This window comes from Tachysurus vachellii, chromosome 2 (assembly GCF_030014155.1).
Source record: "Tachysurus vachellii isolate PV-2020 chromosome 2, HZAU_Pvac_v1, whole genome shotgun sequence".
Lineage (NCBI taxonomy): Eukaryota > Metazoa > Chordata > Actinopteri > Siluriformes > Bagridae > Tachysurus > Tachysurus vachellii.
In genome coordinates, this window is record NC_083461.1 from 37,411,041 (window position 1) to 37,438,336 (window position 27,296).

At 40.2% G+C, this 27,296-nt stretch overlaps 3 protein-coding genes across 4 annotated transcripts; all 3 read right to left on the minus strand.

The window, feature by feature from the left end:
- Positions 1 to 2,147: 2,147 nt before the first annotated feature.
- LOC132841922 (C-type lectin domain family 4 member M-like) lies at positions 2,148 to 5,461 on the minus strand. The gene is made up of 5 exons (XM_060864571.1): positions 5,204 to 5,461; positions 3,514 to 4,110; positions 3,129 to 3,271; positions 2,947 to 3,053; positions 2,148 to 2,760 (listed from the first exon to the last, which is right to left on the minus strand). Exons 1-5 carry the CDS (start codon positions 5,358 to 5,360, stop codon positions 2,625 to 2,627), a joined length of 1,140 nt encoding a protein of 379 aa, XP_060720554.1. The 5' UTR covers positions 5,361 to 5,461; the 3' UTR covers positions 2,148 to 2,624.
- Positions 5,462 to 11,075: 5,614 nt separating this feature from the next.
- On the minus strand, positions 11,076 to 14,528 carry LOC132841932 (C-type lectin domain family 4 member E-like). Of its 2 annotated transcripts, XM_060864581.1 has the most exons (5): positions 14,268 to 14,527; positions 12,270 to 12,464; positions 11,723 to 11,847; positions 11,527 to 11,633; positions 11,084 to 11,428 (listed from the first exon to the last, which is right to left on the minus strand). In XM_060864581.1, the coding sequence occupies exons 1-5, from the start codon at positions 14,425 to 14,427 to the stop codon at positions 11,275 to 11,277; spliced, it is 741 nt and encodes a 246-aa protein (XP_060720564.1). In that variant the 5' UTR covers positions 14,428 to 14,527; the 3' UTR covers positions 11,084 to 11,274. The 2 variants fall into 2 exon arrangements, with proteins under 2 accessions (XP_060720565.1, XP_060720564.1); XM_060864582.1 differs by lacking the exon at positions 12,270 to 12,464 and having other exon boundaries at positions 11,076 to 11,428; positions 14,268 to 14,528.
- Positions 14,529 to 15,077: 549 nt separating this feature from the next.
- Positions 15,078 to 24,207, minus strand: LOC132841937 (C-type lectin domain family 4 member A-like). Its single transcript, XM_060864587.1, has 5 exons — positions 23,886 to 24,207; positions 21,878 to 22,054; positions 16,304 to 16,428; positions 16,092 to 16,198; positions 15,078 to 15,994 (listed from the first exon to the last, which is right to left on the minus strand). Exons 1-5 carry the CDS (start codon positions 24,019 to 24,021, stop codon positions 15,841 to 15,843), a joined length of 699 nt encoding a protein of 232 aa, XP_060720570.1. The 5' UTR covers positions 24,022 to 24,207; the 3' UTR covers positions 15,078 to 15,840.
- Positions 24,208 to 27,296: the final 3,089 nt, after the last annotated feature.

Sequence of the window (27,296 nt, forward strand, 5' to 3'; positions counted from 1 at the left end):
AGCAATTCCACACGTCACTCAAACTTAAAAACTCAATGTTTTATTTTAAAACAAAAATATACCCATGATATTATAATGATATGAATAGCAATATACAGTAAAAAAAAATAAAGAAAAGTAAATATAATCGATTCCTGTGGGAAATTACTTAACGTTTGCTGGAATAGTCACATGACTTAAAACGCTACAAAAAAACGATACAATCCCATCAAGACTGTGATTAATTTCCAATATCAGCATGTCCCATATAGCTATTTGACAGTTATTACAAATTGTAGTAGTTGTAATAGTCATACTATCAGTAGAAATATTCTCACTCACTCATTTTCTACCGCTTATCCGAACTATCTCGGGTCACGGGGAGCCTGTGCCTCTCTCAGGCGTCATCGGGCATCAAGGCAAGATACACCCTGGACGGAGTGCCAACCCATCACAGGGCACACACACACTCTCATTCACTCACACAATCACACACTACGGACAATTTTCCAGAGATGCCAATCAACCTACCATGCATGTCTTTGGACCGGGGGAGGAAACCGGAGTACCCGGAGGAAACCCCCGAGGCGGAGAACGTGGAGAACATGCAAACTCCACACACACAAGGCGGAGGCGGGAATCGCTAACCACTAAGCCACCATGCCCCCCATTAGAAATATCATTAGTCATAATAGTAGCCACATTATTATTATTATTAGGGTTCAAGCGCGAAGCGCTGGAAACCTATTGTTTTTGTTAGGATTTTTATTATTATTATTATTATTAGGGTTCAAGCGCGAAGCGCTGGAAACCTATTGTTTTTGTTAGGATTTTTATTATTATTATTATTATTATTATTATTATTATTATTATTATTATTCCGCCCTAGAAACGATCGTGCAGCCCAAACCGTAAGGCCTAGAGAGCTCAAACTTGGTCAGATGGTAGTACTGGTCACAGTTACTCAGGGCCAAAATCTCAGCGGAATCGGACAATTTGGGGCGCTTCAGCGCCCCTCAACGTGTTTGTCCCCATAACCCCTAAACCCCTAAAACCCCTATGTCCAAATCTCAAGTGCTTTATATCTTTGGAATCCTTGGCTCATGACTTAAAAAATGTATATCTCCGTTTTCATCTCCGCCATTAAATTTTTTCGCTATAGTGCATTTTATCCGAAACCTACTTTTGCAATCTAGTCCAAGGTTTTTCGCCTGGTCGAGACCAATCCAGTGCAGTAATATTCTCTGGAGTCTCAATGTCAATAATCTTCGAAAAAAAGTCGAAATTTTGATTCAGGGTCCTTAAGGGGCCCCAAAACGTTTGGACTGTGAGGAGCCAGTTTTACTAAAATGTCAATAACTCAAGAACTAAATGAGCTATCAACACCAAACTTGTGGCACATGTGAAAGAGGTCAAACTGAGGTCACAGTTCCAAAACCGCGGCGATTGGCCACTTGGTGGCGCTATAACGGAAAAATCACTAAAAACAGCCATTTTTATAAAAACAGCCCTCTAGCGCCCCCAACAGTCCAAAAACCCAATTTTGTGCTGACTTGTAAGACAAAGATTCTGATTCTGACTCAGTTTTGACTCAGAGTGGGTGGGGCCTAACCAGGAAGTAGGCGGGGCCTGTCTTGGAGTGGGCGGGGCTTTAATTACCGGTTAAACGCTAGCCAATGATGATTTTCATACAATCCGAGCACAAATATTGACTCGTATTACTCGTATAATACTCGTACTCGGCAGAAGTGCTTTATCCGTACCGGATACTCGTTTCAGCCAAGTATCCGGCTCATCTCTAATGGATATGACTTTGTTTATTTTAGGGAAAACTGGACGGGTGAGTACTTCACATGACATATGTTGTGGCACCCTCTGTAGCATGACATATGTAGCATGACATGAGATATGTTGTCATGTCAATCCAAAGGCCTTAAACGCTTGAACCCGGGAAATGATGCTTGCAGCTTTAATTATTATTATTATTATTATTATTATTATTATTATTATTATTATTATTAGTAGTAGTAGTAGTAGTAGTAGTAGATATTTATAAATAGTAGATAATGCATTTCATTTGTGGAACACCACAAAGGCGCCCTCTAGTGTCTGGAACAAAACGTTCTAAAGCTTATATATTTATTATACGTTTATATGCAGTACATATATTAAGTATACAAGACAAGCAAAAAATACTTTATTTTGTCAATTAACAGGGATACTCTACATGCATATTGATTCATTGTTAATATACATTTCATGATCTTCAGTAATATTTGTAAGCAAACCATTAGTGATTAGCACAATGATCCTTTTTTTGATTGATTCTTTATTCTTTATCATTATTTCTTTGTTTGCAAGCTTTTAATCTATTTAGATGTAAATACACGGATATATAACTCACTAAATCTTTTAATGTTAAATATAAATGTTAGTTTAAAAATTGTATGCAAAAATCTTCAGATCACCCACCGATCACACTCGAAATTTGGACATTTGAAAGCAAAAATTAAAAAGTTTCCTTTCCTAAAGGAAAAACCTTTCCTTTAACACCAGGTAATAGAATTACATGCAGTTACAACTGCTCAGTACATGCCGCCTGAGCTTGCAGGAACATTTGATCATTTCCCTGTGCTTTAAAATCATTACTGCAAGCTTTTCTCACAGATCCATATTAACTGAGATTGGCAGGGCTGATCATTCCAGCAGTTCCTACTGGGAGAGCCAGTCTCCACACAGTCCTCATCCCCTGCATTATTCGGTTCCCCTTGACACCAGAGCCTGGAACACAGATCAGCATGTAACATTGTCTAAAGATCTATGTCAATATCAATGTCTTCCATCTGTTAAAACCTGTTCTGTTAAACATGTGAAAGTAAAATCATGCCGTTGTTATTTAGTTAAGCTGGTGCTTCCTGTAAAATGAGATATTTGGATATAAACACAGAATTCATTTTGGTTTCTTACCTAGTGGTCAGTGGTGAACCGTCCACCCATTTCCACACCCCCTCTCTGTCTATGTCATTCAGACCAATCCAAGCCTCATTGTTGCTCAGCTGGGTAACGATGAAGTCCTGTGATTAAAAAGCACAATCTGAAGAAAAATCCCTTTGCTGCATCTAACGTTTCTTTCTCTGTCTTTCACTCACCCGTTTCTCGCTGGTGTTTATGATGGCCAGGTCTGCTCCTCTTTTTCTGCAGTCCTGTCTGCTTTCACTCCAGGTTTTCTTCTCAGCAGAGATGTAGTAAAACCTGGAGTTGAAATATTTCCATCCCAATTTGGTATGTGAACCTGATCGGGCATAAAAACAATTACAATCAAGTAATGAAATTTTTTATCCATTTTTTATCCATCCACTTTTATCCATTTATGGTTACAGTTAATAATAATCTTAAATGCATCTATTTACATCTCGTATCTACTATTCAATATTTTTCCTTCAGTAACAGATAACGTATCACGTGTTAGAAACGTAGAACACGAGTCAACTCCTTCTGTTCAATCAGAATTGAGAATTCAGCAGGTTTACTCACGTATAGCAGCCAACATCTTCTCAATGGTGTCTTTTTCCATCTGTAACTGATTACTCTTTTTAAGCGTGTTGTTATAACTGGTTTGTAAAGTGATCATATCTTTAATCAGTTCCTTTAGTTTGGCTTCTTGTTGATCTTTCTTCCTATTCAAGTCATAATTAGTGGACTGTAACTGGTCTCTCTCTAGAGTCAAGTTGTTGTAACTGGTCTCTAACTGGTCTTTCTTGAGAGTCATGTTGCTGTAACTGGTCTGTAACTGGTCTCTCTCTAGAGTCAGGTTGTTGTAACCGGTCTTTAACTGGTCTCTCTCTAGAGTCAGGTTGTTGTAACCGGTCTTTAACTGGTCTCTCTCTAGAGTCAGGTTGTTGTAACCGGTCTTTAACTGGTCTCTCTCTAGAGTCAGGTTGTTGTAACCGGTCTTTAACTGGTCTCTCTCTAGAGTCAGGTTGTTGTAACCGGTCTTTAACTGGTCTCTCTCTAGAATCAGGTTGTAGTATTTGATCGACAGCACTGTTACGGCAGTCAGTAAGAGAACACACAGCAGAAGCACACACACTGCAGTCAGTCTGTGACATCTGCTCCATACAGTGATACGTCCTAGGACACAGAGAATTAGCAAGAAATAGCAAAAACATATAAAACAACTACTGTAAATAAAAAGGTGAGTTCTCGCATTCACAGTTTACTTAACAATATTACACAATTCATTTTTGAACATAACGTTCTGAGCCGTATTCATTTGGCCTGTGATTAATTTCCTCAATAAAGATGTCCTCATAAACTTGAATGTCATGAAAATAATTATGGAGAAGGTTTCAATAATTCAAAAGATTTCAGCAGATTCAGGCCATATGGCGATATCACAACACGTGTTCCACTATTGGCGTGGAACATGAGTACAGATCTCAGAGAAAGTCATTAGACACGTATATTCACTGTTAGGAGTTTTTGTTAGGACTGTTAGGAATCCTGTGCTTGCAATTTAACTTATATGAGTAGATTTCCTCAAAATAAATAAATAAATAAACAAACAAACAAATAAATAAACTGCAAAATTTAAGCATTTTTGGATCGCCAGTCACAGAAAAACTTTGTGAGATCACTGAAAAGTAGCTTTTATTGGCTCACAACAATAAGGGTTGTGAAGTCACAAGGGAAATTTTTATTTGTGTTAGTAAATGTCACAGCTACACTGTAGATGTATGTGTTAATGGATTTTTATTATTATTATTATTATTGTTATTATTATTTTTATTATTATTATTATTATTATTATAACATTTGTTTGCAATATAAAAACTGCATGGCACAGTCAGTAATAATAATAAGATAAATTCAAGAGCTGACTGAATGTCATATTTAAATTTCAATTTACCTTTACTTTTTTTTTTTTTTTTTTTTTTTTTTTTAGGATTTATTTTATTCCTCATTGCCCAAGTTTGTGAACACTGCTGGAATTTCTGAATTTCAAACTAGGATGAATAAACTATCTTTCTTAAAATAAAAAAAAAGTAAAGCTCAACATTACTTACAACTGTTTATCCGTCACAGTCGAGTAAAGACATTTGATGCAAAATCTCACCATGCTTTTCTAAATCTGAACCCTGATTTGTAACAGCAGAACCCTGTGTATTTCTGTGTGTGTGTGTGTGTGTGTGTGTGTGTGTGTGTGTGTGTGTGTATGTCTTACCCAGGTATCTTCTGGTGCTATGTGTGCCCCGGTCGTCTTCATCCACGCTCATGCCTTCATACACATTACTGCTAGAAAATAACTTACTATTCTGATTATCTAATTTATTTTCAGTAGTATGGCCAGAATTGACATATACATTCTGTCCAGTCTCCATTCTGCTCTGTGTTCTTGTTCCTGTCCTAACTGTGACAGATGTGTGAAGCAGCGCGTGTATATACTTATCTAAGATTCACTTCTCCGAACAAGGAAGTCGTGAAGTTATTTGTTCTATGAAAGCAGAGTGACCTGAAGACATGAACTCACAAAGTTTCCATAAAAGCTCAATTGAAAGAAGAAGTGTTTCATTTAAATGACTTATATTAACCTCACAAGCCTGCAGTATTCCTGAGCCTCTTCCTTTCCAGGAGATATTAATTACAGGAACAAATTAACATAAAATTGAGTATAAAAACTTTCCATTAAGATTCCCTTAACTAATGTTATTTACCGCTTTAATTAACATTAACAACGTTTGAACAAGTCATTTAGGTGCATTCAGTTTTATTCTATTATTTTAATCATTTCCATAAATAAACTTATTCATATTTATAACTCATACCCTTTTTTCTCAAGCTGTGTATAATACACTATGTAATATCAAATGTGTCTAATACTTAAGTACTAAAATGAAATCATTTGAAACTCATCATGGTAAAAATGATTTCGCTGAGCGTGCACTTCGTCACATTGTGCAACGCTTCACGTTTTGTTCTAGCAGGAATCGCAGATGTTCTCTGACTTGTTCTTCGGTTCAAGTTCAATTTGGATCCAGTTCTCTTTTTATCTTTTATTATCCGCAGTAATGATCAAACACAATAAACACTCTGGTTTTTGCCAGAAAACATCCTGAAATATAAATGATATGGTCATGTGATCATCTTCTAAATTACTTCTAGTCATGTAGAAGTGGGTAGTATATTATTTCTATGTCATTTAGTCAAGTTTATAACATAAAAGCACTTCATCGACTGTTATTAAAGCTCTTTGTAAATACAAAACCGTGTTGTATTTAAGTACAGAATTAAGATTCATTTTCTTTTAAAAATCTACAGGAGTTGTAAGACTGTTACAGCAAATCATTCAAGCTACCTGAGAGCTGCTACTGTGAGAATAAATGAAAATGAAGCAGAGACACAAGCTTCAGTTAAATATTTTCATCTCACAAATCCCAGCTAAAAGGTGGTTACAGGCATAATCAGCCCAGGTCGAAATATTAGGCTCAGCATTTCTAAAGCCTGTTATAACACAGTCCTCATTTCCATAATCATTTGGTTCTCCGGTCCACCAGAACCTGAAAACACAGAGAGTCACAATTTTATTTCACATCTGAAGCTTCAGACTGAGAGAAAAACTGGAGCATGGATCATTTTCAGTTGAGTGATGTCTTACTTAGTGGTCAGTGGTGAATCGTCCACCCATTTAAATGTCCCCTCTGTGCCTGTGTCAGTCAGACCAATCCAAGATTCAGTACCGGCAAAATTTTTACTGATGAACTCCTGTAATTGTTACAGAACAATATAAATATATAGACTTATTTATTCTCTCTCTCTCTCTCTCTCTCTCTCTCTCTCTCTCTCTCTCTCTCTCTCTCTCTCTCTCTCACTCACCTGTTCCTCTGTACTGTTTATGATCACCAGATCTGCTCCTCTCTTTATACAGTCCTGTCTGGTTTCCCACCAGTTCTTCTTTACAGTAGAAATATTGTAAACGCTCTTGTCGAAAAATCTCCATCCTTGTACAGAATATTTACAGAAATATTGATGGACTCACTCGATAACATAACGATTGTTCATAATGCTTTAGAGATTCTTTGATTTTCCATTTTAAACATAAACACTGTTTGATAACATAATAGTTCAGAGATGATTTGATTTTATGATTTAATGACTGCACTCTCATTAAACCCATCCATCCATCCATCCATCCATCCATCCATCCTTCAACAATTTTCTGTATCACTGTCCAATATTAGGAGGACATCGGTACTATGTTATATTAGTCATGTTACTTAATAATATAATTAAAAATATAGATTTCTTTCTTTTTTTAAATTAAGTATACCAGTTTATCTATGTTAACTAAAGGATGATTCATATATATATATATATATATATATATATATATATATATATATATATATATATATATATATATATATAAGCCTTGCATTTAAACTGTTTTAAGTAAAAACAGTTTAACATGTATTTAAAAAAATCCCCTGTGATGTACTGTGATAGTTATTGAAATCTAATTACATTTATAAAAAGAGTTTTACATAAATTTCATCTAAATACACGTAAGTTACTTATATTCACATACCTAGGATTAAAATTATTTTCTCCAGTCTTGATGTCTCATTCTGGAACTTGTTTCTTTGCAACTCTAACTGGTCTTTATGTCTCAGTAGCTGGTCTTTCTGAAATTTTAACTGGTTCTTCTCATTTTTCACATTGTATAAACTGGTCTGTAAGTGGTCTCTCTCTATATTCAGGTTGCTGTAACTGGATTGTAACTGATCTTTTTCTCTATTCAGCTTGTTGTTTTGGATCCATAGCACTGTGATGGCAGTCAGCAGGAGAACATAAAGCAACAGCAGCAGCACACACACTGCAGTCAGTTTGTAACATCTGCCCCCTGCAGTGAATCCTAGTAGAGACGAATGAACACACATTCACACTGATGTTAGTCTTATATTTTTTAACCAATCAAAACAGAGGTGTTTCTTAAATTGGTTTACCATTAAAGGTGGGGTCTCCGATTTTTGAGAAATGCTTCAGAAAACTGAGTCGGGCCGAAAAATAAACAAAAAACAAAACTAACATGTAGCCAATGAGCAGAAAGGGGCGTGTCTTGTCAATATGCGGCGGAGAGAGCGTTCAGTGCGCATGTGTGACATTAGCAGAAAGCGGTTTTAACATTGACATGGAGGATAAAAACAAAGAAATAAAGCGAAGAAAGGCTTACGATAAGGTAAGAAGTAGGATGTGTTAATATAGGATCAGCTTTCCAGCGCTGGAGAGAACTGAAGGAGCAGGAAGTTGGTTACATATTCACAGATTGGAGTTTCCTGAGTCAATAACTCCTGAGCTAAACGCTGTTACTACACAAATAACACCTCTTTTCTATCATAGTAATGTAGAGACGCAGCTACATCCGTGTTTTGTGTAGTAACAGCATTTAGCTCAGGAGTTATTGACTTGGGAAACTCCAATCTGTGAATATGTGACCAACTTTACTTAAGACGCCGAGGCGCTTTTTTCCTTCTCGATAGGTGAGTAACGTTGGTTTTGCTTTGTTACACAGAACTAATATATGCCTTTGTCCTTTACATGATTATGCTTGTGTGTCATTTTTGCTTGTTTGTTTATCTGCAGTCATATTGTTTTTCCCTTCAGCTATGATAAAGACACATTTCTTTCCAGTAGTTGCCTGGGTTACGTATGTATGTGTGGGCAGAGCTATCAATACAGGGGTGGGACCCGTTTGGGTTAAGGGCGTGTTTGTTCTGGTGATTTTATATGTCAACATTGACTTTCAAAAATCGGAAACCCCACCTTTAAGTAGATGTCTTTTTCCAGAGTGACTTATAGCTCAGGCTTACAGGCTACAGGTGAAACCATTTTAATAATCCGATTGAAAGAAAACAGTCACATAATTACAGGAGGTGATGAGTGTTTCTTTGCTTTGCATAATATGGTCTAAAACCACCATTCTAAAAAGCAGAATACATTCATGACATTTATGATAGTGATGTGATTTTCTCAGACAGTAAATTCAGACCACAAATGGCATTATCTCTACGCATCTGCTTAATTACGAAGTCAACGTGGACCAGAATCTCAGAGGAATCACCTTGAAGCGGGACTGCGTGCAAAGTATCACTTTCCTAACAAGTGTATAACATTGCTGACTCAAAATACATCACATTATTAACATTTAAATTAAAATCGTACAACAACAATGAAACTGTGAGGTTAAAGATGGTCATTTTCTTCCCCATACTCAACACCTTCTTTTTTTTTTTAATGACAGATGAAACCTTTCATTCAATTCAATACTTCTTAATAGTACTTCTTCTTTTTTATTATTTCTTAAAACTTCCCTTAGCGGAGGTTCACACCGCCTCATGGTGTAAGGTCAGAGACAGTCTATATTTGTGATCTGTTGTATGTTCATCTATGTGCAGTATGACCCATCGAAAAATACGTTTAATAACACACTGTTTAATCGAGATGCCACATTGGCACAATTTAAGAAATAAACAAGCTTTATTTAAAGGTTTCAAAAAATTCTATTAAATTTTACTTGATTTGCTCTTGTAAAGATTACGCAGTGTTAATGCAGTGGCTCTGAGAGTGTTCTCAATAGCAAATGATATGATAACAATGAAAGACAAAACATGAAACCATTAAAAGAAAATAAATCTGTTTAAATACTGCTCCTGTTCTAACATTCATCATCTTATCAATTATTATTTTGAAAGCCTAGTGTTTTATTCCTTACCACTATACAAAATTCACTTTGAACCACGCGTACCTGTTTGTCCAGTCTGTATGCTTTTCTTACTGTTGATTTTCTCCTCTTTAAGGTCATGACCTCTCTCAGCATCTGCATTTTTAAAGATTTCCACCACTCTTTCTGTACGCCGTCCTCTCGTCTCAACGTAGTTCGCATAATCAGATACTAGCTCAGACATGACTGATCGATAAAACACTAAAGTACGGTGCTTCTCTCTGCATTAAGCAACTTCTACTTTGTGTGTGCAGGCTGTAATGACACAGTTTGCTTATTACGGATGGTGAAAAGGGAACCTAGTAAGGTGTGATGAGATGGGGAAGTGACCAATCACCACCTGAACTAAACTGTACTGGGATTTGAACTGAACTTCACTAATATTAGAACTGCTGTTATAGGAAATCTCTCTAATATATTGTCATATTTGTGTCTAATATAACGAGTGAACAATTATAAATCTATTTCCAAATTTCTGAGAAGTTGCTTTGTGACAATATCATTGTTAATAGTGATCTCATTAACATTATATATATATATATATATATATATATATATATATATATATATATATATATATATATATATATATACACACACATATCATCAGTTATCTGGACTGCTACCATCACGTGAGGAATTATTTGCACGCATCTCTGCTGCAATCATTGCTTAACCTCAGTTCTGCTCCTAATTTACCACATCTCACAATGGTGACTTCTCTTTTTTATGTCAATAATAATAGTGAACCATCATAGCCTACACCATCAAAGCACTGTATTGTGCAGATAGTTGGAGATTCCACAATTTTGTAATTTTTTTTTTTCATTATTATTAAAGATACATCTCACTGTTCTTCTGATAATGTAATAATGTTTTAAGGACACTGTTACATTTCCAAGGAGCAGGCCCTGACCATGTGGTTGTTGATGATGCTTCCCAAGCCCTGTTCCATGCTCTTTTTTATTCTGAGGCAGATATGGTAGCCTTCCAGGCCCAGTATCTAAGCCAAGACAGATGTCATCCTCTAAAGCCCTTTCTCAGGTCCTGTTCCAGAGAAAGCCAAAATGACAGTCTCCTAAGCCATGTTGCATTCCATGGCTGACGTGGCAGCCTCCCAGGCCCTGTTCCAGGTCTAAGCCCTATCTCACCTCCTACTGTAAGCCCTATCTCATACCCTGCTCCAGGCTCTGTTCCAAACCCTGCCCAGTCGTCCAACTTTGGCTAGATGGCAGCTTACCTTCTGCCTTCTGAAGTGGGTAGTATATTATGTATATATGTGGTTTAGTCAAGTTTATAACATAAAAGCACTTCATAGACTGTTGTTTCAGCTCTTTGTAAATACAAAACCGTGTTGTATTTAAGTACAGAATAAAGTTTAATATATTTTTTAAATGTACAGGAGTTGTAAGACTGTTATAGCAAATCATTCAAGCTACCTGATAGCTGCTACTGTGAAAATAAATGAAAAAGAAGCACAGACACAAGCTTCATATAGTTTTTTTAGTTTCATGGATTCAGTTAAATATTTTCATCTCACAAATCCCAGCTGAATGGTGGTTACAGGGAAAATCAGCCCAGGTCGAAATATTAGACTTAGTATTTGTGTAGCCTGTTATAACACAGTCCTCATTTTGTTCATAATCATTTGGTTCTCCGTTCCACCAGAACCTGAAAACACAGAGAGTCACAATTTTATTTCACATCTGAAGCTTCAGACTGAGAGAAAAACTGCATCATGGATAATTTTCAGTTGAGTGATGTCTTACTCAGTGGTCAGTGGTGAACCGTCCACCCATTTAAATGTCCCCTCTGTGTCTGTGTCAGTCAGACCAATCCAAGCTTGAGTACCGTTGGAATATTTACTGATGAACTCCTGTAATTGTTACAGAACAATATAAATATATAGACTTATTTATTCTCTCTCTCTCTCTCTCTCTCTCTCTCTCTCTCTCTCTCTCTCACCTGTTTCTCTGTACTGTTTATGATCACCAGATCTGCTCCTCTCTTTATACAGTCCTGTCTGGTTTCCACCCAGTTCTTCTTTACAGTAGAAATATTGTAAACGCTCTTGTTGAAAAATCTCCATCCTTGTACAGAATATTTACACAAATATTGATGGACTCACTCGATAACATAACCATTGTTCATAATGCTTTAGAGATTCATTGATTTCTATTTTAACATTTGGTTTCATGACAACACTCTCATGTTGCCAAATATTTAAAAACTCTCTTTATTGTACATAAAAAAAAACAACAACAAAAAAACAAAACAAACAACGAAACAAAAACCTATTGCATAACATTTTTTTTTCAAAAAAACCCCAATAAAAACAGAAAATAATCCAAACAACTGGTAAGGATTAACTGTGAAATCTATAATCTATTAGGAACTAATTAAGCGATTAAATGACATTGATTATTCCCTTTTCACCTGTAGTGTCTTACATTAAAAAGCAATGAAATACAATTTGACTTCTGTGTTTCCATGAAACACAGAAGTCACCTACCCAGGTTTAAAAGGACACTGTGAAGTTCAGAGAGCTCTCGTTGGTACTGATCTCTCTCTAATTGTAACTGGGGTCTCTCTTTTGTCAGGGTGTTGTATTTGACCCACAGCACTGTGATGGCAGTCAGCAGGAAAACACACAGCAGCAGCAAACACACTGCACTCAGTCTGTAATGTCTGCTCCATGCAGTTTCTCCTGAAGATGAATGAACACAGATGCACTCTTATTTTCTTTCCTTTGAGTAATAAAAAGAGATGCATGGGTGTCAGACTATTAGGTGATAGATCATTATTAGACTATTAGGTGAGAGATAATCTTTCTTTCTCTTTAGTCTTTTTCTCCTTCTTTATCTTTCACATTAGTGCCGGTCTCATTTTAGTGGCGTTTAGGTGACCATCATCTGAGATTTGATTTTTCGGAAATTGCCAGAACTTTGTTGTCAACCGTTGCGATGATGCTGGTGTTGCAATGACGTCACAATGAGTGTCGGAAATCATTACGTCATGTGCCGTTTTGTGTCTGGGAAAATTTAGTTTCTAACCAGCTTTTGACTTTGAATTCTGAGGACATAAAAAGTGATGCAATTTACACTCATTAAAGATCAAGCTCACTGAAACAAAAATGTCACCTGAATGTCTGATCAATCTTCAATTCTTCCCTGTTTGAACAGTCCAGGCTGCTGACAGTGGGGTAATAGTGTGGGGAAAGTTTTCTTAGTATACATTGGGGCCCAGTTGAGCATGATTTGAATTAAACATGCTTCTAATTATCAGAATATGTCCACATTTTACTCCTCTTATTATGATCAGCTTTATAAAGCAGCATGTTACAAAGCACGTAATGTCTCAAATCATGAACATTAGTGTACTTTTGGCTTCCTCAGGCACTAGAACCCAATAAAGCACCTTTGGAGAGCTAAAGTAGCCCCTAATCTAATCATCACTGCAGACACAGATTACACTCTGATCCTGAGATTCAACAACCCCTATCCTTTCTACGCACCATTTTGTTTCTTACGTTTTGCATTATTAGTCGTTTGTTTTAGTAAAGAATTACATCTTGTGTTTTTTCCCCCCTCCTATCGATCTAATTTATGTCACAGGCTGCTGCGAGAACTCACAGAGTCAGAATTTCATTATATTGTGTGACAAATAATATCTGTTTATTGTACAACTCAGATGGAGACATACAGTCCTAGGAACATGGACCAGACTCTCACAGGAATAAAGACTCAAGACTGTTCTAAGAAAGGATGGCTCTGTCCTCCATAGAGTGTTAGTACAACATTGTCATGTCTGGTGAGGACATGTTGTCAACCGCCTCTGAAAACGACTCACTGTTAACATTTAGAATTACAGAGCATAATACTGAGCAAACAAAGAGATATATAAAATAATGTCTTTGATTCTTTTCCTTCCTCATTTTAATGGCAGGACTCTACCTTAAGCAATCCAGGACTTTAGTGTACTTCTGCTTATCCATGTGGTTATTTTGTAAAGTCTCATAGTAGAGATTGAGATGAACGTGAAGTGTTCCGTTTAATCTAAACACCATAGCAATGCCATTCATAATGGATAAATTAGTAACATTTGCATACTTTTAATTTTTAAAGCAAAGATCATCTAAAAGTGAAAATGAAGAAGAGAGAGAAAGAATGAGAGAGGAAGAGAGAACTTGAATGCAATTATCCATTAATACTGTACATCGAATTCAAGTTTCCTCATTGCTTATATCAATATCTATTTCTTACAAGAGATATTAAACAGTCATTTTCTCACATATCCTTGACTCTAAAAAAGAAAGAAAGTTGCAGCTAAAGACAAATATATTCTGTCCTCAAATATTAATGTTTGGGAAACTTCAAGTCGCAGCTTTACATATGACTGTGATACCAGCGCTGATACTGGAGACTCCTTCCAAAAAGATGTTCTAAGGTGTTCAAACACATGTGGTTCAGTTCTTACTGATCACTGTGCAGTAGTTTTAATAAAAACCTACCTATGGGTTGAGTCTGTATGTTCTTTACATCCATGGCATCTGTCTCTACGGTAGGTTTGTTATCTTTAATGGCATCCACGCTGTCGTAGATTTCCACTACCATCTCTACATGCCGTTCTCCTTTCTCACTGTAGTTCATATAATCAGAAATCTCAGCCATGTCCGATCTCTAAAACACTAAAGTACAGTGCCTCGGTCTGCATCCATCAACCCCCACTTTGTGTGTGTAGGCTGTAATGACACGTGAGGTTTTGTGGTCAGTGAATTAGGAAACGATCCTTGTGTAATAATATTGTTAAATCAAGAAATCATCAAGCATGAGCAGAAATGAGAACAGTGTATAAAAATATAATAAAGTTCTGTATATTTTACTTATGACAATCCAAAAGAACACTTTTGTTTTTTTTACAGCAAATAATCTTGTGATTATCTTTGACAGACAGGGGACACTTTAACCCAGCTAGCCTGCTTATATTATATGTTATATTAATATTGAGGTCAAGAGAAATGATAGAAACGTTATTATTATTATTATTATTATTATTATTATTATTATTATTATTATTATTATTATTATTATTATTATTGTTGTTGTTGTTGTTGTTATTGTTAATATTATTTAAGTTATTTATTTATTTATTTTTCAAGAGTAGATAATTGATTGTGACATTTTACAAACAACTCGTATGTGCAACCCATGAAATTGTTATTAATCAACTCATTTTTAAAAAATGTTATTTTTTTAATATAGGAAAAAATATAGTAACAAAACTGAAGCTCAACCAACAAATATTCATTCGAAAAAGATGATTCTTTACTCATAGACTTATTTTATTCAGGAATTTATCATACAAAAAAGTAATAAACATGAATGTAAACCAACAAATTAACAAATAAACAAACTTCAAGCACAAGTTACATCGTCACAGCTTACTGATCAAGTAGTACAGCTGATTATAGAAGTGGCAAAAATCAAACAAAGCACTAACTAAGAGATGGAGAAATTCAGCCACTAGGGGGCACATGTAGGCTTCTCTGAATTCCAGTGTATAAGTGTGTGAATGACTACGTGAATGAGTGTTTCTGTGGTGCTGAGATCCACACTGAAGTCTCCATCCTTTTGTAACTAGGACTTGCCATGTTCCAGAGAATCTGTTACAATACACTGAAACTGGAGACATCATGTTGATGAATTAGATTAACAATTATATCGTTTTCTTTTAACAGTGAATTTTAACCCAGTAATCAGTGCTGCAATGTTCACACATTCCCAGCTCTCTGAACTGTACTAAGACTCAGTTACAGTCATGTAGATGTGGGTAGTATATAATTTATTTCATTTAGTCAAGTTTGTAACATAAAAGCACTTCATAGACTGTTGTTTCAGCTCTTTGTAAATACAAAACCGTGTTGTATTTAAGTACAGAATAAAGTTTAATATATTTTTTAAATGTACAGGAGTTGTAAGACTGTTACAGCAAATCATTCAAGCTACCTGATAGCTGCTACTATGAGAATAAATGAAAAGGAAGCACAGACACAAGCTTCATATAGTTTTTTTAGTTTCATGGATTCAGTTAAATATTTTCATCTCACAAATCCCAACTACAGGATGGTTACAGGGATAATCAGCCCAGGTTAAAATGTTAGACTTCGCTCTTTTGTAGCCTGTTATAACACAGTCCTCGCTTTGTTCATAATCGTTTGGTTCTCCGGTCCACCAGAACCTGAAAACACAGAGTCAGACATGTTTGTTTTTTCTTATCTAAAGCTTCAGACTGAAAAACTGCATCGTGGGTAATTTTCAGTTGAGTGTTGTCTTACTCAGTGGTCAGTGGTGAACTGTCCACCCATTTAAATGTCCCCTCTGTGTCTGTGTCAAGCAGACCAATCCAAGCTTCAGTACCGGCAAAATTTTTACTGATGAAGTCCTGTAATTGTTACAGAACAATATAAATATAGAGACATTTATTCTCTCTCTCTCTCTCTCTCTCTCTCTCTCTCTCTCTCTCTCTCTCTCTCTCCCCCTCTCTCACCTGTTCCTCTGTACTGTTTATGATCACCAGATCTGCTCCTCTCTTTATACAGTCCTGTCTGGTTTCCCACCAGCTCTTCTTTACAGTAGAAATGTAGTAAAATCTCCTGTTGAAAAATCTCCATCCTTGTACAGAATATTTACAGAAATATTGATGGACTCACTCGATAACATAACGGTTGTTCATAATGCTTTAGAGATTCTTTGTTCCCTTTTGAGGGAACTTGACACTGCGTCAGTGCTGACGCTATGGGAACGCTTCTGTGAGGAAGTTGTATCTGAAGCTCTATGTGCACACACGCCATTTTAATGGCTCGGGAAGGACACGTGATGGAGTGATTACGCGCCAGCAAGTCCATATAAGGGCATCTACGTCACACTACTCCAGCTTCTTTGTCTTCAGGAAGCGCTCTGTGTATGTGTGTCAATTGTTTGTCCTGTCTGTCTAGTACAGGGAGAGAAAAATATATATTTTAGGGAAAGCTAGGCGAGGAAAAATAATATGTTGCAAACTAAGCATTTTAAGAGATACGTGCATCCGTGCCCCCGCTTTATCACGGGGGACGACATGCACTCTCTTTGCATTGTTTGTTTGGGAGAGGAGCATGCGCGGTCGGCTCTCGAGGGAGCCGACTGCGTGCATTGTGAGGGATTCCCTCTGCGTATTCTCCGATCCTGCCTAGCTGAGTTAGCGGGATCGGAGAATACGCAGAGGGAATCCCTCACAATGCACGCAGTCGGCACTCGAGGGAGCCGACTGCGTGCATTGTGAGGGATTCCCTCTGCGTATTCTCCGATCCCGCCTAGCTGAGTTAGCGGAAACGGAGAAAGAGACGAGTTCCCTTTCTCTTTCCCTCTCCCCTAACCCCCTTCGCTCGGTTTCGGGAGCTCGCGCTGCGATTTCTCCCGACCCGGAAGTGAGCATGCCGCTTTCCGCGGCGAGCTCTGAGGAGCTCGATGTGGGCGTGGAGGAGCTTCCCCCCTCCGAACAGCCGACAAAATCAGCGGCATTCCCGCTGTGTCTAGATTAAAATTAGATTGGCCGGAAGAGGAAGTTAGTGTCGTCCATTCTAAGCTAGACGACCACTTTCTGAGTTCACCTTCATGCAGGAGGCTGCCATTTTTCACAGACCTCCATGCTGAGGTGTCGAGGTCGTGGAAAAGTCCATTTTCAGCACGTTTTTTCCCCTGCCATGTCTGACTTTTCGGCCATTATAGGGCTTGAAAGCCATGGGTATGGGGCGATGCCTAGGATTGAAGAGATGCTTTCGGGCTATCTCTCACCTACATCAACCGCATGGAGGAAGCCTGCCCTTCCATCCAAGCCATGTAGAGCCACTTCAGCCCTTGTGGGTAAGGCCTACGCGGCAGCAGGCCAAGCATGTGCGCCCCTGCGGCCCTAAGCTCTGCCGAGCCACTGACATTGCGCTCCATGCAACAAAGCAGACGGCCCGCACCATAGGCCGTTCAATGGCTGCGCTGGTTGCCACGGAGAGGCACCTGTGGCTAACTTTTACTGACATCAAAGTTGAGGATAAGTCCTCTCTCCTGGACGCCCCGGTTTCACCTCAGGGCTCGTTCGGCGACGCAGTGAGTACTTTGGTCGACAGGCATCAGGAGGCAAAATGCCAGTCGGCAGTGTTCAGAGAGTTTCTCCCTTCGCCGTGGCAAGAAGCCTGGGCTATCTTCCAGCCGCACCCAACCCCCTTCTAGCTCACTCAGGGCAGTAAAAAGGGTTAGTGTGGGTGCCCGTCTAAGATTAGGGAGGCCGGTCGGCATACCCGGGCCCATTTAGGGCTGGGGTTCCTAGGAGCATTCTATTCAGGAAGGCCCCCTCTACTAACTGCCCCACCGCCTCCGGCGTTTTGGGGAGCAGTAGGGTCTGTGCCCGCTCCTCTTCCTTGCACGGAGCTCCCTGAGTTGGCACCTGCCAGTTTCAGGGCACTCGGGAGGTCTGCACGAGGTTGACACCACTATCAGACAGCCAGGCAGCGTGGAAACTTCTGCCAGGTGTGTCTCAGTGGGTTCTGGATACCGTAGGAAAAGGCTACAGCATCGGGTTCTCCCCCGTCCTCTGCGCTTCCAAGGTGTGCTGCCCACGATTGTTGGCAGGCACCAGGCAGTGTTCCTCCAAGAGGAACCTCTCTCACTCCTGAGGAAAGGGGCCTTAGAGCTTTTTCCCCTCCCAGAGCGGGACTCCGGCTTCTACAGCCGATATTTTGTTGTCCCCAAGAAGGACAGGGGGCTGTATCAAATTTTGGACCTCCAGGCTCTGAACTGTACTCTGAAGACCTACAAGTTCGGGTTGCTCACGCTCCAGGTTATCGTGTCCCAGATCAGGTCCAAAGACTGATTGGTGACGATCGACCTTGTGGATGCTTATTTTCACATAGGTGTCCTGCCAGAGCACAGGAAGTTCCTCGGGTTCACTTTTGGGGGGCGAAGAGTACCAGTATTGTGTTCTTCCTTTTGGCCTAGCCCTTTTCACCACGCACGTTAACAAGGTGCATGGACGCTGCCCGGGCACTGTTTTGTCTCTGGGGCATCCGTGTACTGAATTACCTGGATGACTGGCTCATTCTGGCCCAGTCGAAGGCTATGGCAGCCAGTCATCGAGGTGCTGTGCTTGCCCATATGAGGTCTCTAGGCCTCAGGTTAGACCCAGAAAAGTGTGTGCTTTCTCCTTTTTAGAGAACCACCTTTCTGGGGCTAGTTTGGGACTCCCCCATGATGCGGGCACATCTGTCTCCCGCTTGGGTGGCTTCCATCTTGCCAGCAGTGAAAGCTATTTGGCTAGGCCAAGGCCTCTCTGTCGCCGAGGTGCAGAGGGTGCTTGGCCTCATGTTGGAAACAGCCAACGTTATCCCTTTGGGTCTGCTTCACATGAGGCCACTCCAGCTCTGGCTCAGGGGTACGGGCTTTCATCCTCGCAGACATCCCCTGAGGGTTATAAGGGTTACATGCTGTGGGCTTTGTACCCTTCTTATGTGGTAAGACCCCGGTTTCTGGCCTTGGGTCCCACTCTACGGGCATGTCACCGTCGCAGGACTTTAGATGGACGCCTCGCTTTCGGGCTGGGGAGCGGCCTAGGATGGCCGTCCTGCCCAGGGTCTATGTGAGGGCCCTTATCTCTCGTGGCACATAAACTGCCTGGAGATGAGGGCTGTGTTTCTAACACTTCCTTCCACACCTCAGGGGCTGCCATGTCTTAGTACGGACTGACAGCACTGCGGTGGTTCCCCATATCAATCATCAGGGTGGTCTGCGTTTGTGCCCCCGTTTCAGGCACAGCAGATTCTGTTCTGAGCAGAGACCAGGTTCCTTTCGCTGAGAGTGATTTTCATCCCAGGGCATGTAAATGGGAGGCAGACTTCCTGTCGAGGCAGGTGCTGAGGCCCGGGGAGTGACGTCTCCACCCCCACGCGGTGGAGCGAAATTGGTATGGACGTGGCCGAGGCTCCGTCCATACGCCTCCCCTCCGGGAGCTCTGCTCCCGCAAGTCCTAGCCAGAGTGTGCCACGACCGGGTCAACCTATTCCTAGTTGCCCCTCGTTGGCCCTCTCCAGTTTGATTCACAGTCCTAGCCTCCCTCCTGAACGGCACTCTATGGAGGTTCCCATCAGGGAGGATCTCCTCTCTCAGGGGCAGGGGGTAATCCTATACCCCCACCCCGAGATGTGGAAGCTTCGGGTCTGGCCCCCGAGGGGGACCAGTTCCTAGAGGCAGTCCTCTCATATTAGGTGACCGAGTCTCTACTGAATGCTAGGGCTCCCTCCATTAGGAAGCTATATGCTCTGAAGTGGAGGCTTTTTCGCCTCTGGGACGATGAACCCTGTCAGGATCCAGTTCACTGCCTGGTCGGTACAGTGCTGGAGTTCCTGCAGTCTTGCTTTTCTCGGGGCCTGTCCCCCTCTACTTTGAAGGTGTACATGGCCGCCATTGCTGCGAACCATGAGCCTGTCCTTGGGGCCTCCTTGGGTAGGCACCCTCTGGTCTCTCGCTTTCTGTGTGGTATCAGGCAGCTGAGGCCTTCCTGCAGACCGCGCCTTTCTTCCTGGGACCTCTCTGTGGTCCTGGAGGGGCTGCTGGAAGCCCCCTTTGAGCCCATGGAGTCAGCCTCTGAGAAGTTTCTGACCCTGAAGTTGGCTCTGCTCCTAGCCTTGGCCTCCCTCGAGAGAGTGGGGGATTCGCAGGCTTTGTCGATCGCCCCCGCCTGTCTAGAATTTTCCCCTGGCATGTCAAAGGCTATTCTGCATCCTGGGGCAGGATATGTCCCTAAGGTGCCCAGGATGGCTGGCTGTCCAGTCATACTGCTGGCCTACTTTCCCCCACCCCATGAGTCGGCGGAACAGGAGAGGCTGCATTTGCTTTGCCCACTGAGGGCCTTGAGGACTTATGTCCACCGCTCTAGCTCGTGGAGTAACTCCTCCGCCCTTTTTTGTCTGTCCTGGGCCAGAATAAGGGTAATCCGGTTTCCAAGCAGCGCCTGGTGTACTGGGTAGTGGAGGCCACTAGCTCAGGCCTATGAGGTGCGCGGTCTTGCCTCGCCTCTCGGCATCAGGGCTAAATCCGCTAGGGTTATTGCCTCATCCAGTGCCTTGGCCACGGGTGTTCAATTTGAAGATGTTTGTGTTGCGGCAGGTTGGTCCTCTCCGCACACCTTTACCTACACCTTGATGGTCTGTTCCCAGTCTGCTTGTGCTCTCTCACGGCCTCTGGCACAGTCATCGACCGGTGCGTGGCGATGTGGGTATTGGCGTTCCCATAGCGTCAGCACTGACGCAGCATTGAGTTCTCTCGAAAGGGAACTACACCAGGTTACGTATGTAACCCGGTTCCCTGAGAAGGGAACGAGACGCTGCGTCGCTGGCCACGCCCCGGGCATCCTCTCGCGCTTCCTTCAGACAAATAGAAGCTGGAGTAGTGTGACGTAGATGCCCTTATATGGACTTGCTGGCGCGTAATCACTCCGTTGTCCTTCCCAAGCCATTAAAATGGCGTGTGTGCACACAGAGCTTCAGACACAACTTCCTCACAGAAGCGTTCCCATAGCTTCAGCACTGACGCAGCGTCTCGTTCCTTTCTCAGGGAACCGGGTTACATATGTAACCTGGTGTAGATTTCCATTTTAACATTTGGTTTCATGACAGCACTCTCATGTTGCCAAATATTAAAAAACACAACATGACCCTATGATGTCGGCCACATTGGCTTTTAAAATGAAAACTGCCATAAAAATAACTTCGTTTTTTTTTTCTTTCTAAAATTGCCTGGCATATACTTGATTAAAAAAATGCTTTCACAGGAAAATATTTCATAAAAAGCAACAGAAAAACAAAACAAACAAAGAAACAAAAAACTATTGCATAACAATTTATTGCAAAAAAAAACAATAAAAACAGAAAATGGGATGAGCAAACAACTGGTAAGGATTAACTGTGAGATCTATAATCTATGAGGAATTAATTAAGCGATTAAATGGTACATTGATTATTCCCTGTTCACTTGCATTAAAAATGAATGAAATACAATTTGTTCATTAAAAAAGTTTCCATGAAACACAGAAGTCACCTACCCAGGTTTAAAAGGACACTGTGAAGTTCAGAGAGCTCTCGTTGGTACTGATCTCTCTCTAATTGTAACTGCGGTCTCTCTTTTGTCAGGGTGTTGTATTTGACCCACAGCACTGTGACGGCAATCAGCAGGAAAACACACAGCAGCAGCAAACACACTGCAGCCAGTCTGTAAACTCCTAGAAGCGGAATAAACAAAAGTTTAATTCAATCTTTAGATTAATCTTTACATCTAGAACAGTTCTCCAAATACTTTTTACTACCAGTCATGATTGTGTAATAAATTTAATTTCATTCAAACTGCATTTTGCTTCTAAACCTTTTGGCTTTCCATAGCTCCCAGCTTCCAGCTCCACGGTGTCATGTGAGTGAACAGCAGGAATATTAGTGGTATCCCAGACTGTTTCCCTGAAAGACTTCTAGAAACCTAGAGGTGATGCTCACCATCAACCAGTGGCCATCCTGAGGTGTGGAAGCTGTCTGTCTTTGGGGTCAACATAATTAGTTTAATTTCTCAAACTACTACTCTTTTCTTGCTGGGGAAAGTGTTGTCATGGTGATCGATATAGTATGCTATAGTATATAGTAATTTTTTTGCTGAAAGGGAAAAAAAAATATAAATGAATCTAGTGTTAAAAAAACAGTAACTAATATACAGACAGTCGTATTTTATTCGCATTATTCAGTTTAACTGAAATTGAAATTGAAACAAGTGCCGTGTGGTTTAGCATATCTGTCCAGGATCATAGAAAATGCACAAGCAAACACTGGAAAGCAGAAATGGGACTTTCATTAGAAAGAAACTGCTGCATCTTTGTTTTCACGCAGATGTTGCTCAGCGACAGAGTTCCGGACGCCGCCATTCAGCTAGACGGGCTCACCTCGTTTATGAGGAAGAACTCTGTGCTTGTTTCTAGTTACTCCTCATTGCTAGTGGAGTTTGTGACTGTTTGATGCAGGCCATTTTATTTACCACAGGAATTCACCACGGTTTTCTTTGTCGGAGGTTACATCCCCGCAGCGCTAATGCTAAAAGGGCTCTATGTGAACTCTATGGGGCTATTAGCGATCTGCAGAATGTTCAGACTGTGTAACTACTTACTAAGTCCTTAGCTCTGTCTTTGTTCTATGTAGCACCCTGGTCCTGGAGAGACGTTGTCTCATTTCACTGTGTACTGCAACAGCTATATATGGTTGAAATGACAATAAAAGCTTCTTGATTTGAGACTAAAGCAACTTTTCACACTTCTTTCACAAAATTGTGATTCAAGTGATGAAGTATGATAAACACACACACACATTTACAGCACTTAGAAGTCACCCTTATCCAGAGTGACTTACATTTTTTATTTTTTATTTTAATTTATACAACTGAGCGATTGAGGATTAAAGGCCTTGCTCAGGGACCCAGAAGTGGCAACTTGGTGGACTTGGGATTCAAACTCACGACCTTCCGATCAGTAGTCCAACATCCTAATCACCAGGCTACCACATACACACGCATGTACACACGCACACACAACACGTACACATACAGACAAACACGCACACACACACACATGTACACACACGCACATACAAACACATACAGTACCTGTATCTGTATGTCTAAGTCCAAAAGGCTTACAAATGCAGTTTTTTTATCTACATATTTTATGCTGTGTGATTATAAAAATCCAAAAAATGTTTTGGCCAATGGACAAAAATATAATAATAATAATACTAAACAGCAAACGGGTGTACCTAGTGCAAACTATTTAACAAATCTGAGTACACAAAAGTGATCTATGGGAACAGAAATGCAATCAAAAGCTTGTGGTTCTGAGCATATAAGTCCTTGGTCAGAACTTGGAGCTACTGATAGATTTGCCAAAGGAATGCTACAAATCTTGAGAGAACACAAATAACTATTTGTGGCATTTTTAATACATTATATCAAAGCATTAAAAGTAAATTCTGTGTGTGTGTGTGTGTGTGTGTGTGTGTGTGTGTGTGTGTGTGTATGTGTACCTGATTTCTTATTTCCCTCATTGCTTCTGGTCACTTGAGTCCTTGGAGGGTCATTTGCGTAGATGTCTTCATACTTTGCGACAGCTGATGTGTTGTCTGCTGAAATTCCACATTTTGCATAAACATATCTAATCATCCCTGTTTCTAATTATACTGATCAGCATTCAGTCTGTAGAGGTTCTGTACGGGTTCACTGCAGCTCTTGGTGATTGTGGGTATATGGTGTTGCTGTATGCCTGTGCTCTGTTCTCAAGAATGTAAGTTAAATAGAGAACCACAAAAACCAGTCAGCACTTTCAGAAGCCCGCCTGCAGTTCAGTTCAGTTTTATTTGTGTGGCACTTTGAACTTTATTTAACTTGTTTTGCAGAACCAAAATTTGTTTGCATTTCTCCCGTATGAGTCTGTGGCAAGAAAAAACTCTCTTATATAAGAACGTGTGTGTGACCTTGAATGGAACCAATGGGAACCCTGGGTGACACCAGAGAGTGTAATTATAAATCATTATATAAAACACTTGATATTGTGAATTACCATTAAAGTGTAAATGAGATTTCATTAGTTACTTTATAGGTTCGGAAACTGTATATGAGGTTGCAGATGTTCTGTTATCAGGGGTCTCATTTATAAAGCGTGCGTACGCACAAAACGGGGCTGGAAACATGCGTACGCCAGTTTTCGCGCAAAGGTTGTGATCTATAAAAAACAAACTTGACGGGAGAATGTGCGCACCTTTAAGCAAACTTTGAGACGTGCGTACGCACATTCTGGAGACAAAGGGAATTGGCGACACAGATGGTGAGGTCGTGAACTGAAGTTAGATTGTAGAAAATACATGTGAGAAGAACGATTATAATAATTAATGACATTTAATTTTCACTCCATTTCATACGTTATATTCACATTATCATGAAGATTAAATCCAACAGTGTTATTTGTGCCGATTGTTTTAGGCTATATACATCTAGTAAAATCCAAACGTAATTCAAAATAAAATAATAGTATTAAAAATAAAATAATAATAATAATAATAATAATAATCAGCGCTACTCCGTCCAGGGTGTATCCTGCCTTGATGCCCAATGACACCTGAGGATAGGCACAGGCTCCCCGTGACCCGAGTAGTTCGGATAAGCGGTAGAAAATGAATGAATGAATGAATGAATGAATGAATGAATTATCAGGGCAGCCTTACAGTCACATTGTCCACAACGGGAGCGCAGGAGGAGATGGCGCGTCTACATGTGATACAAAATGGCATGAAATACCCTTTTATTAGAGAACTGCAGAACACAGTGTAAAAACGAAATATTTTCCTTAATGTACATATATCATAAAATGTCAAAGTCTTGAAGCACAATCGCTACTCATCATCGATCCTACGGTGTTCATTACAAAACCGTCATGAAGAAGTATGTGTTCACTATAACATTTTCGTCTTAAATTTTCGCCCACAAATTAATTCTGTGATTTTGTCAAGGTGTTAACGATCAGTCTAATTGCTAGAAACATATAAATCCTCCGGTGACCCGGGTATGTAATGCTTCATGGTGGCACTGCTGGCACTGTTGGAGGATTACGCCAATGGCAGAATAAGGAGAGAACGAGTTTTCAGGGACCATGATGATATCCTGGCCCATTATGATTCCCTAGAGCTGTGCTCTTAGATCTATGTGTTGAATTGGGTCTAGTATTAGAGAGGGCAACACGCCGGAACCATGCCATCCCAGTCTAAATACAAGTCCTCACCACTCTGGGGTTCTTTGCAACCGGCTGTTTCCAGCGGGAATTGGCAGACAGGTAAATTATTTATATAAAAAAAACTATAAGTAATCCTCAACTTTGTCTCTAAGACCTTTTTGTATATGAAATAATTCTATTGGAATCTATCATCTCACCCTATAGGTCTGGTATATCAAAGCCGTCCCTGAGTGCCATAATATCTGTCGTTTTGAATGGTATACTTAATATGGGTAGTCGATACATCAGGTTCCCCTACACTGTGCGAGAACAGGCCGAAATTAAAATGCAATTTGCAGCAATGTCTGGTTTCCCAAATGTAATCGGCGCAATTGACTGCGCTCATGTTTGCTATAAGTTCACATCTGAAAATGAATCTGCTTATGTTAATAGAAAGCATGTGCATTCTATTAATGTGCAAATCATATGTGACTCCAACATGACCCTCACAAACATTGTGGCACGCTGGCCTGGTTCAACACATGATTCCTTTATCTTGACACATAGCAGTGTAGGGAACAGACTAAATGCAGGCGCAGTACGTGATGGCTGGCTTCTTGGTGAGTTTAACAATATTAAAAAGTAGAAACTGTAACAATTTTGTTTTTAATATAATTATAACAATGTTGGCTCCTCACCTCATTTTTAAACCCGCAGAGCGCAGAGGAAACATTGTAACGAGGTCCACTCTCGTGCCCGCGCAGTGATTTGCATTGACTATTTATGGTTAAAAATGGGTGTGTACAGGGCGGGATTTCACGTACGCACATCTGTGGGTGATCTGTGATTTATAAAGGGAACATTTCTTAGAGGAGTGCGTACGCACGGTTTTATAAATCGGAATTTATTTTGGCGTACGCCATTTTTGGCTTTTGGGCGTACGTAAACTTTTAGTAGGGATCCTAGTAGGGATCCACAGTTTTATAAATGAGACCCCAGGTCTTTATCTGTGTCCACTGTGTCATCATCACCGATTTTTCTATTCTGGTTCTCCTCTATGCTTATGTTTAGTGAACCAGCTGTGATATGGACTTGAAACTGAGTGTGGTTATTATTTAACACACACACACACACACACATACACACACACACACACTTATGCACACAAATACACACACGCATACTCACGCACACAAACACAGAAATACACGCACACACTCACAGACATATACTCACACACACACACATGCACATACACATGCACACAAACAAAAATACACACACACACAAACACAGAAATACACACACACTTATGCACACAAGCACACAAATACACACACATACCCACACACACACTCGCGCACACAAACACAGAAATACACACACACATACTCACAGACATATACTCACACACACACACACACACACACACACACACACACACACACACACATACTGTAATGAAGTGTCGTAAGGCTCAGGATCCATTTGCAGCTTTTATTAAATGTACTCGTAAACAACAGGCAGAGGTCAGTGACGGCAAACACAACAGGGCAGGTGCGGCAAAGTACAAGGTCGATAATAACAGGCAGAAGGTCGGGGCAGGCGGCAAACAATTGATAGGCAGAAAGACAGAAACAGAATCACAAAACCGGAACTAGAGATGCTTAGAATGATCACAGTAGCAGATTGAGACTTTGCACTGGAGTCAAGTTCACGTTCAAGTTATATA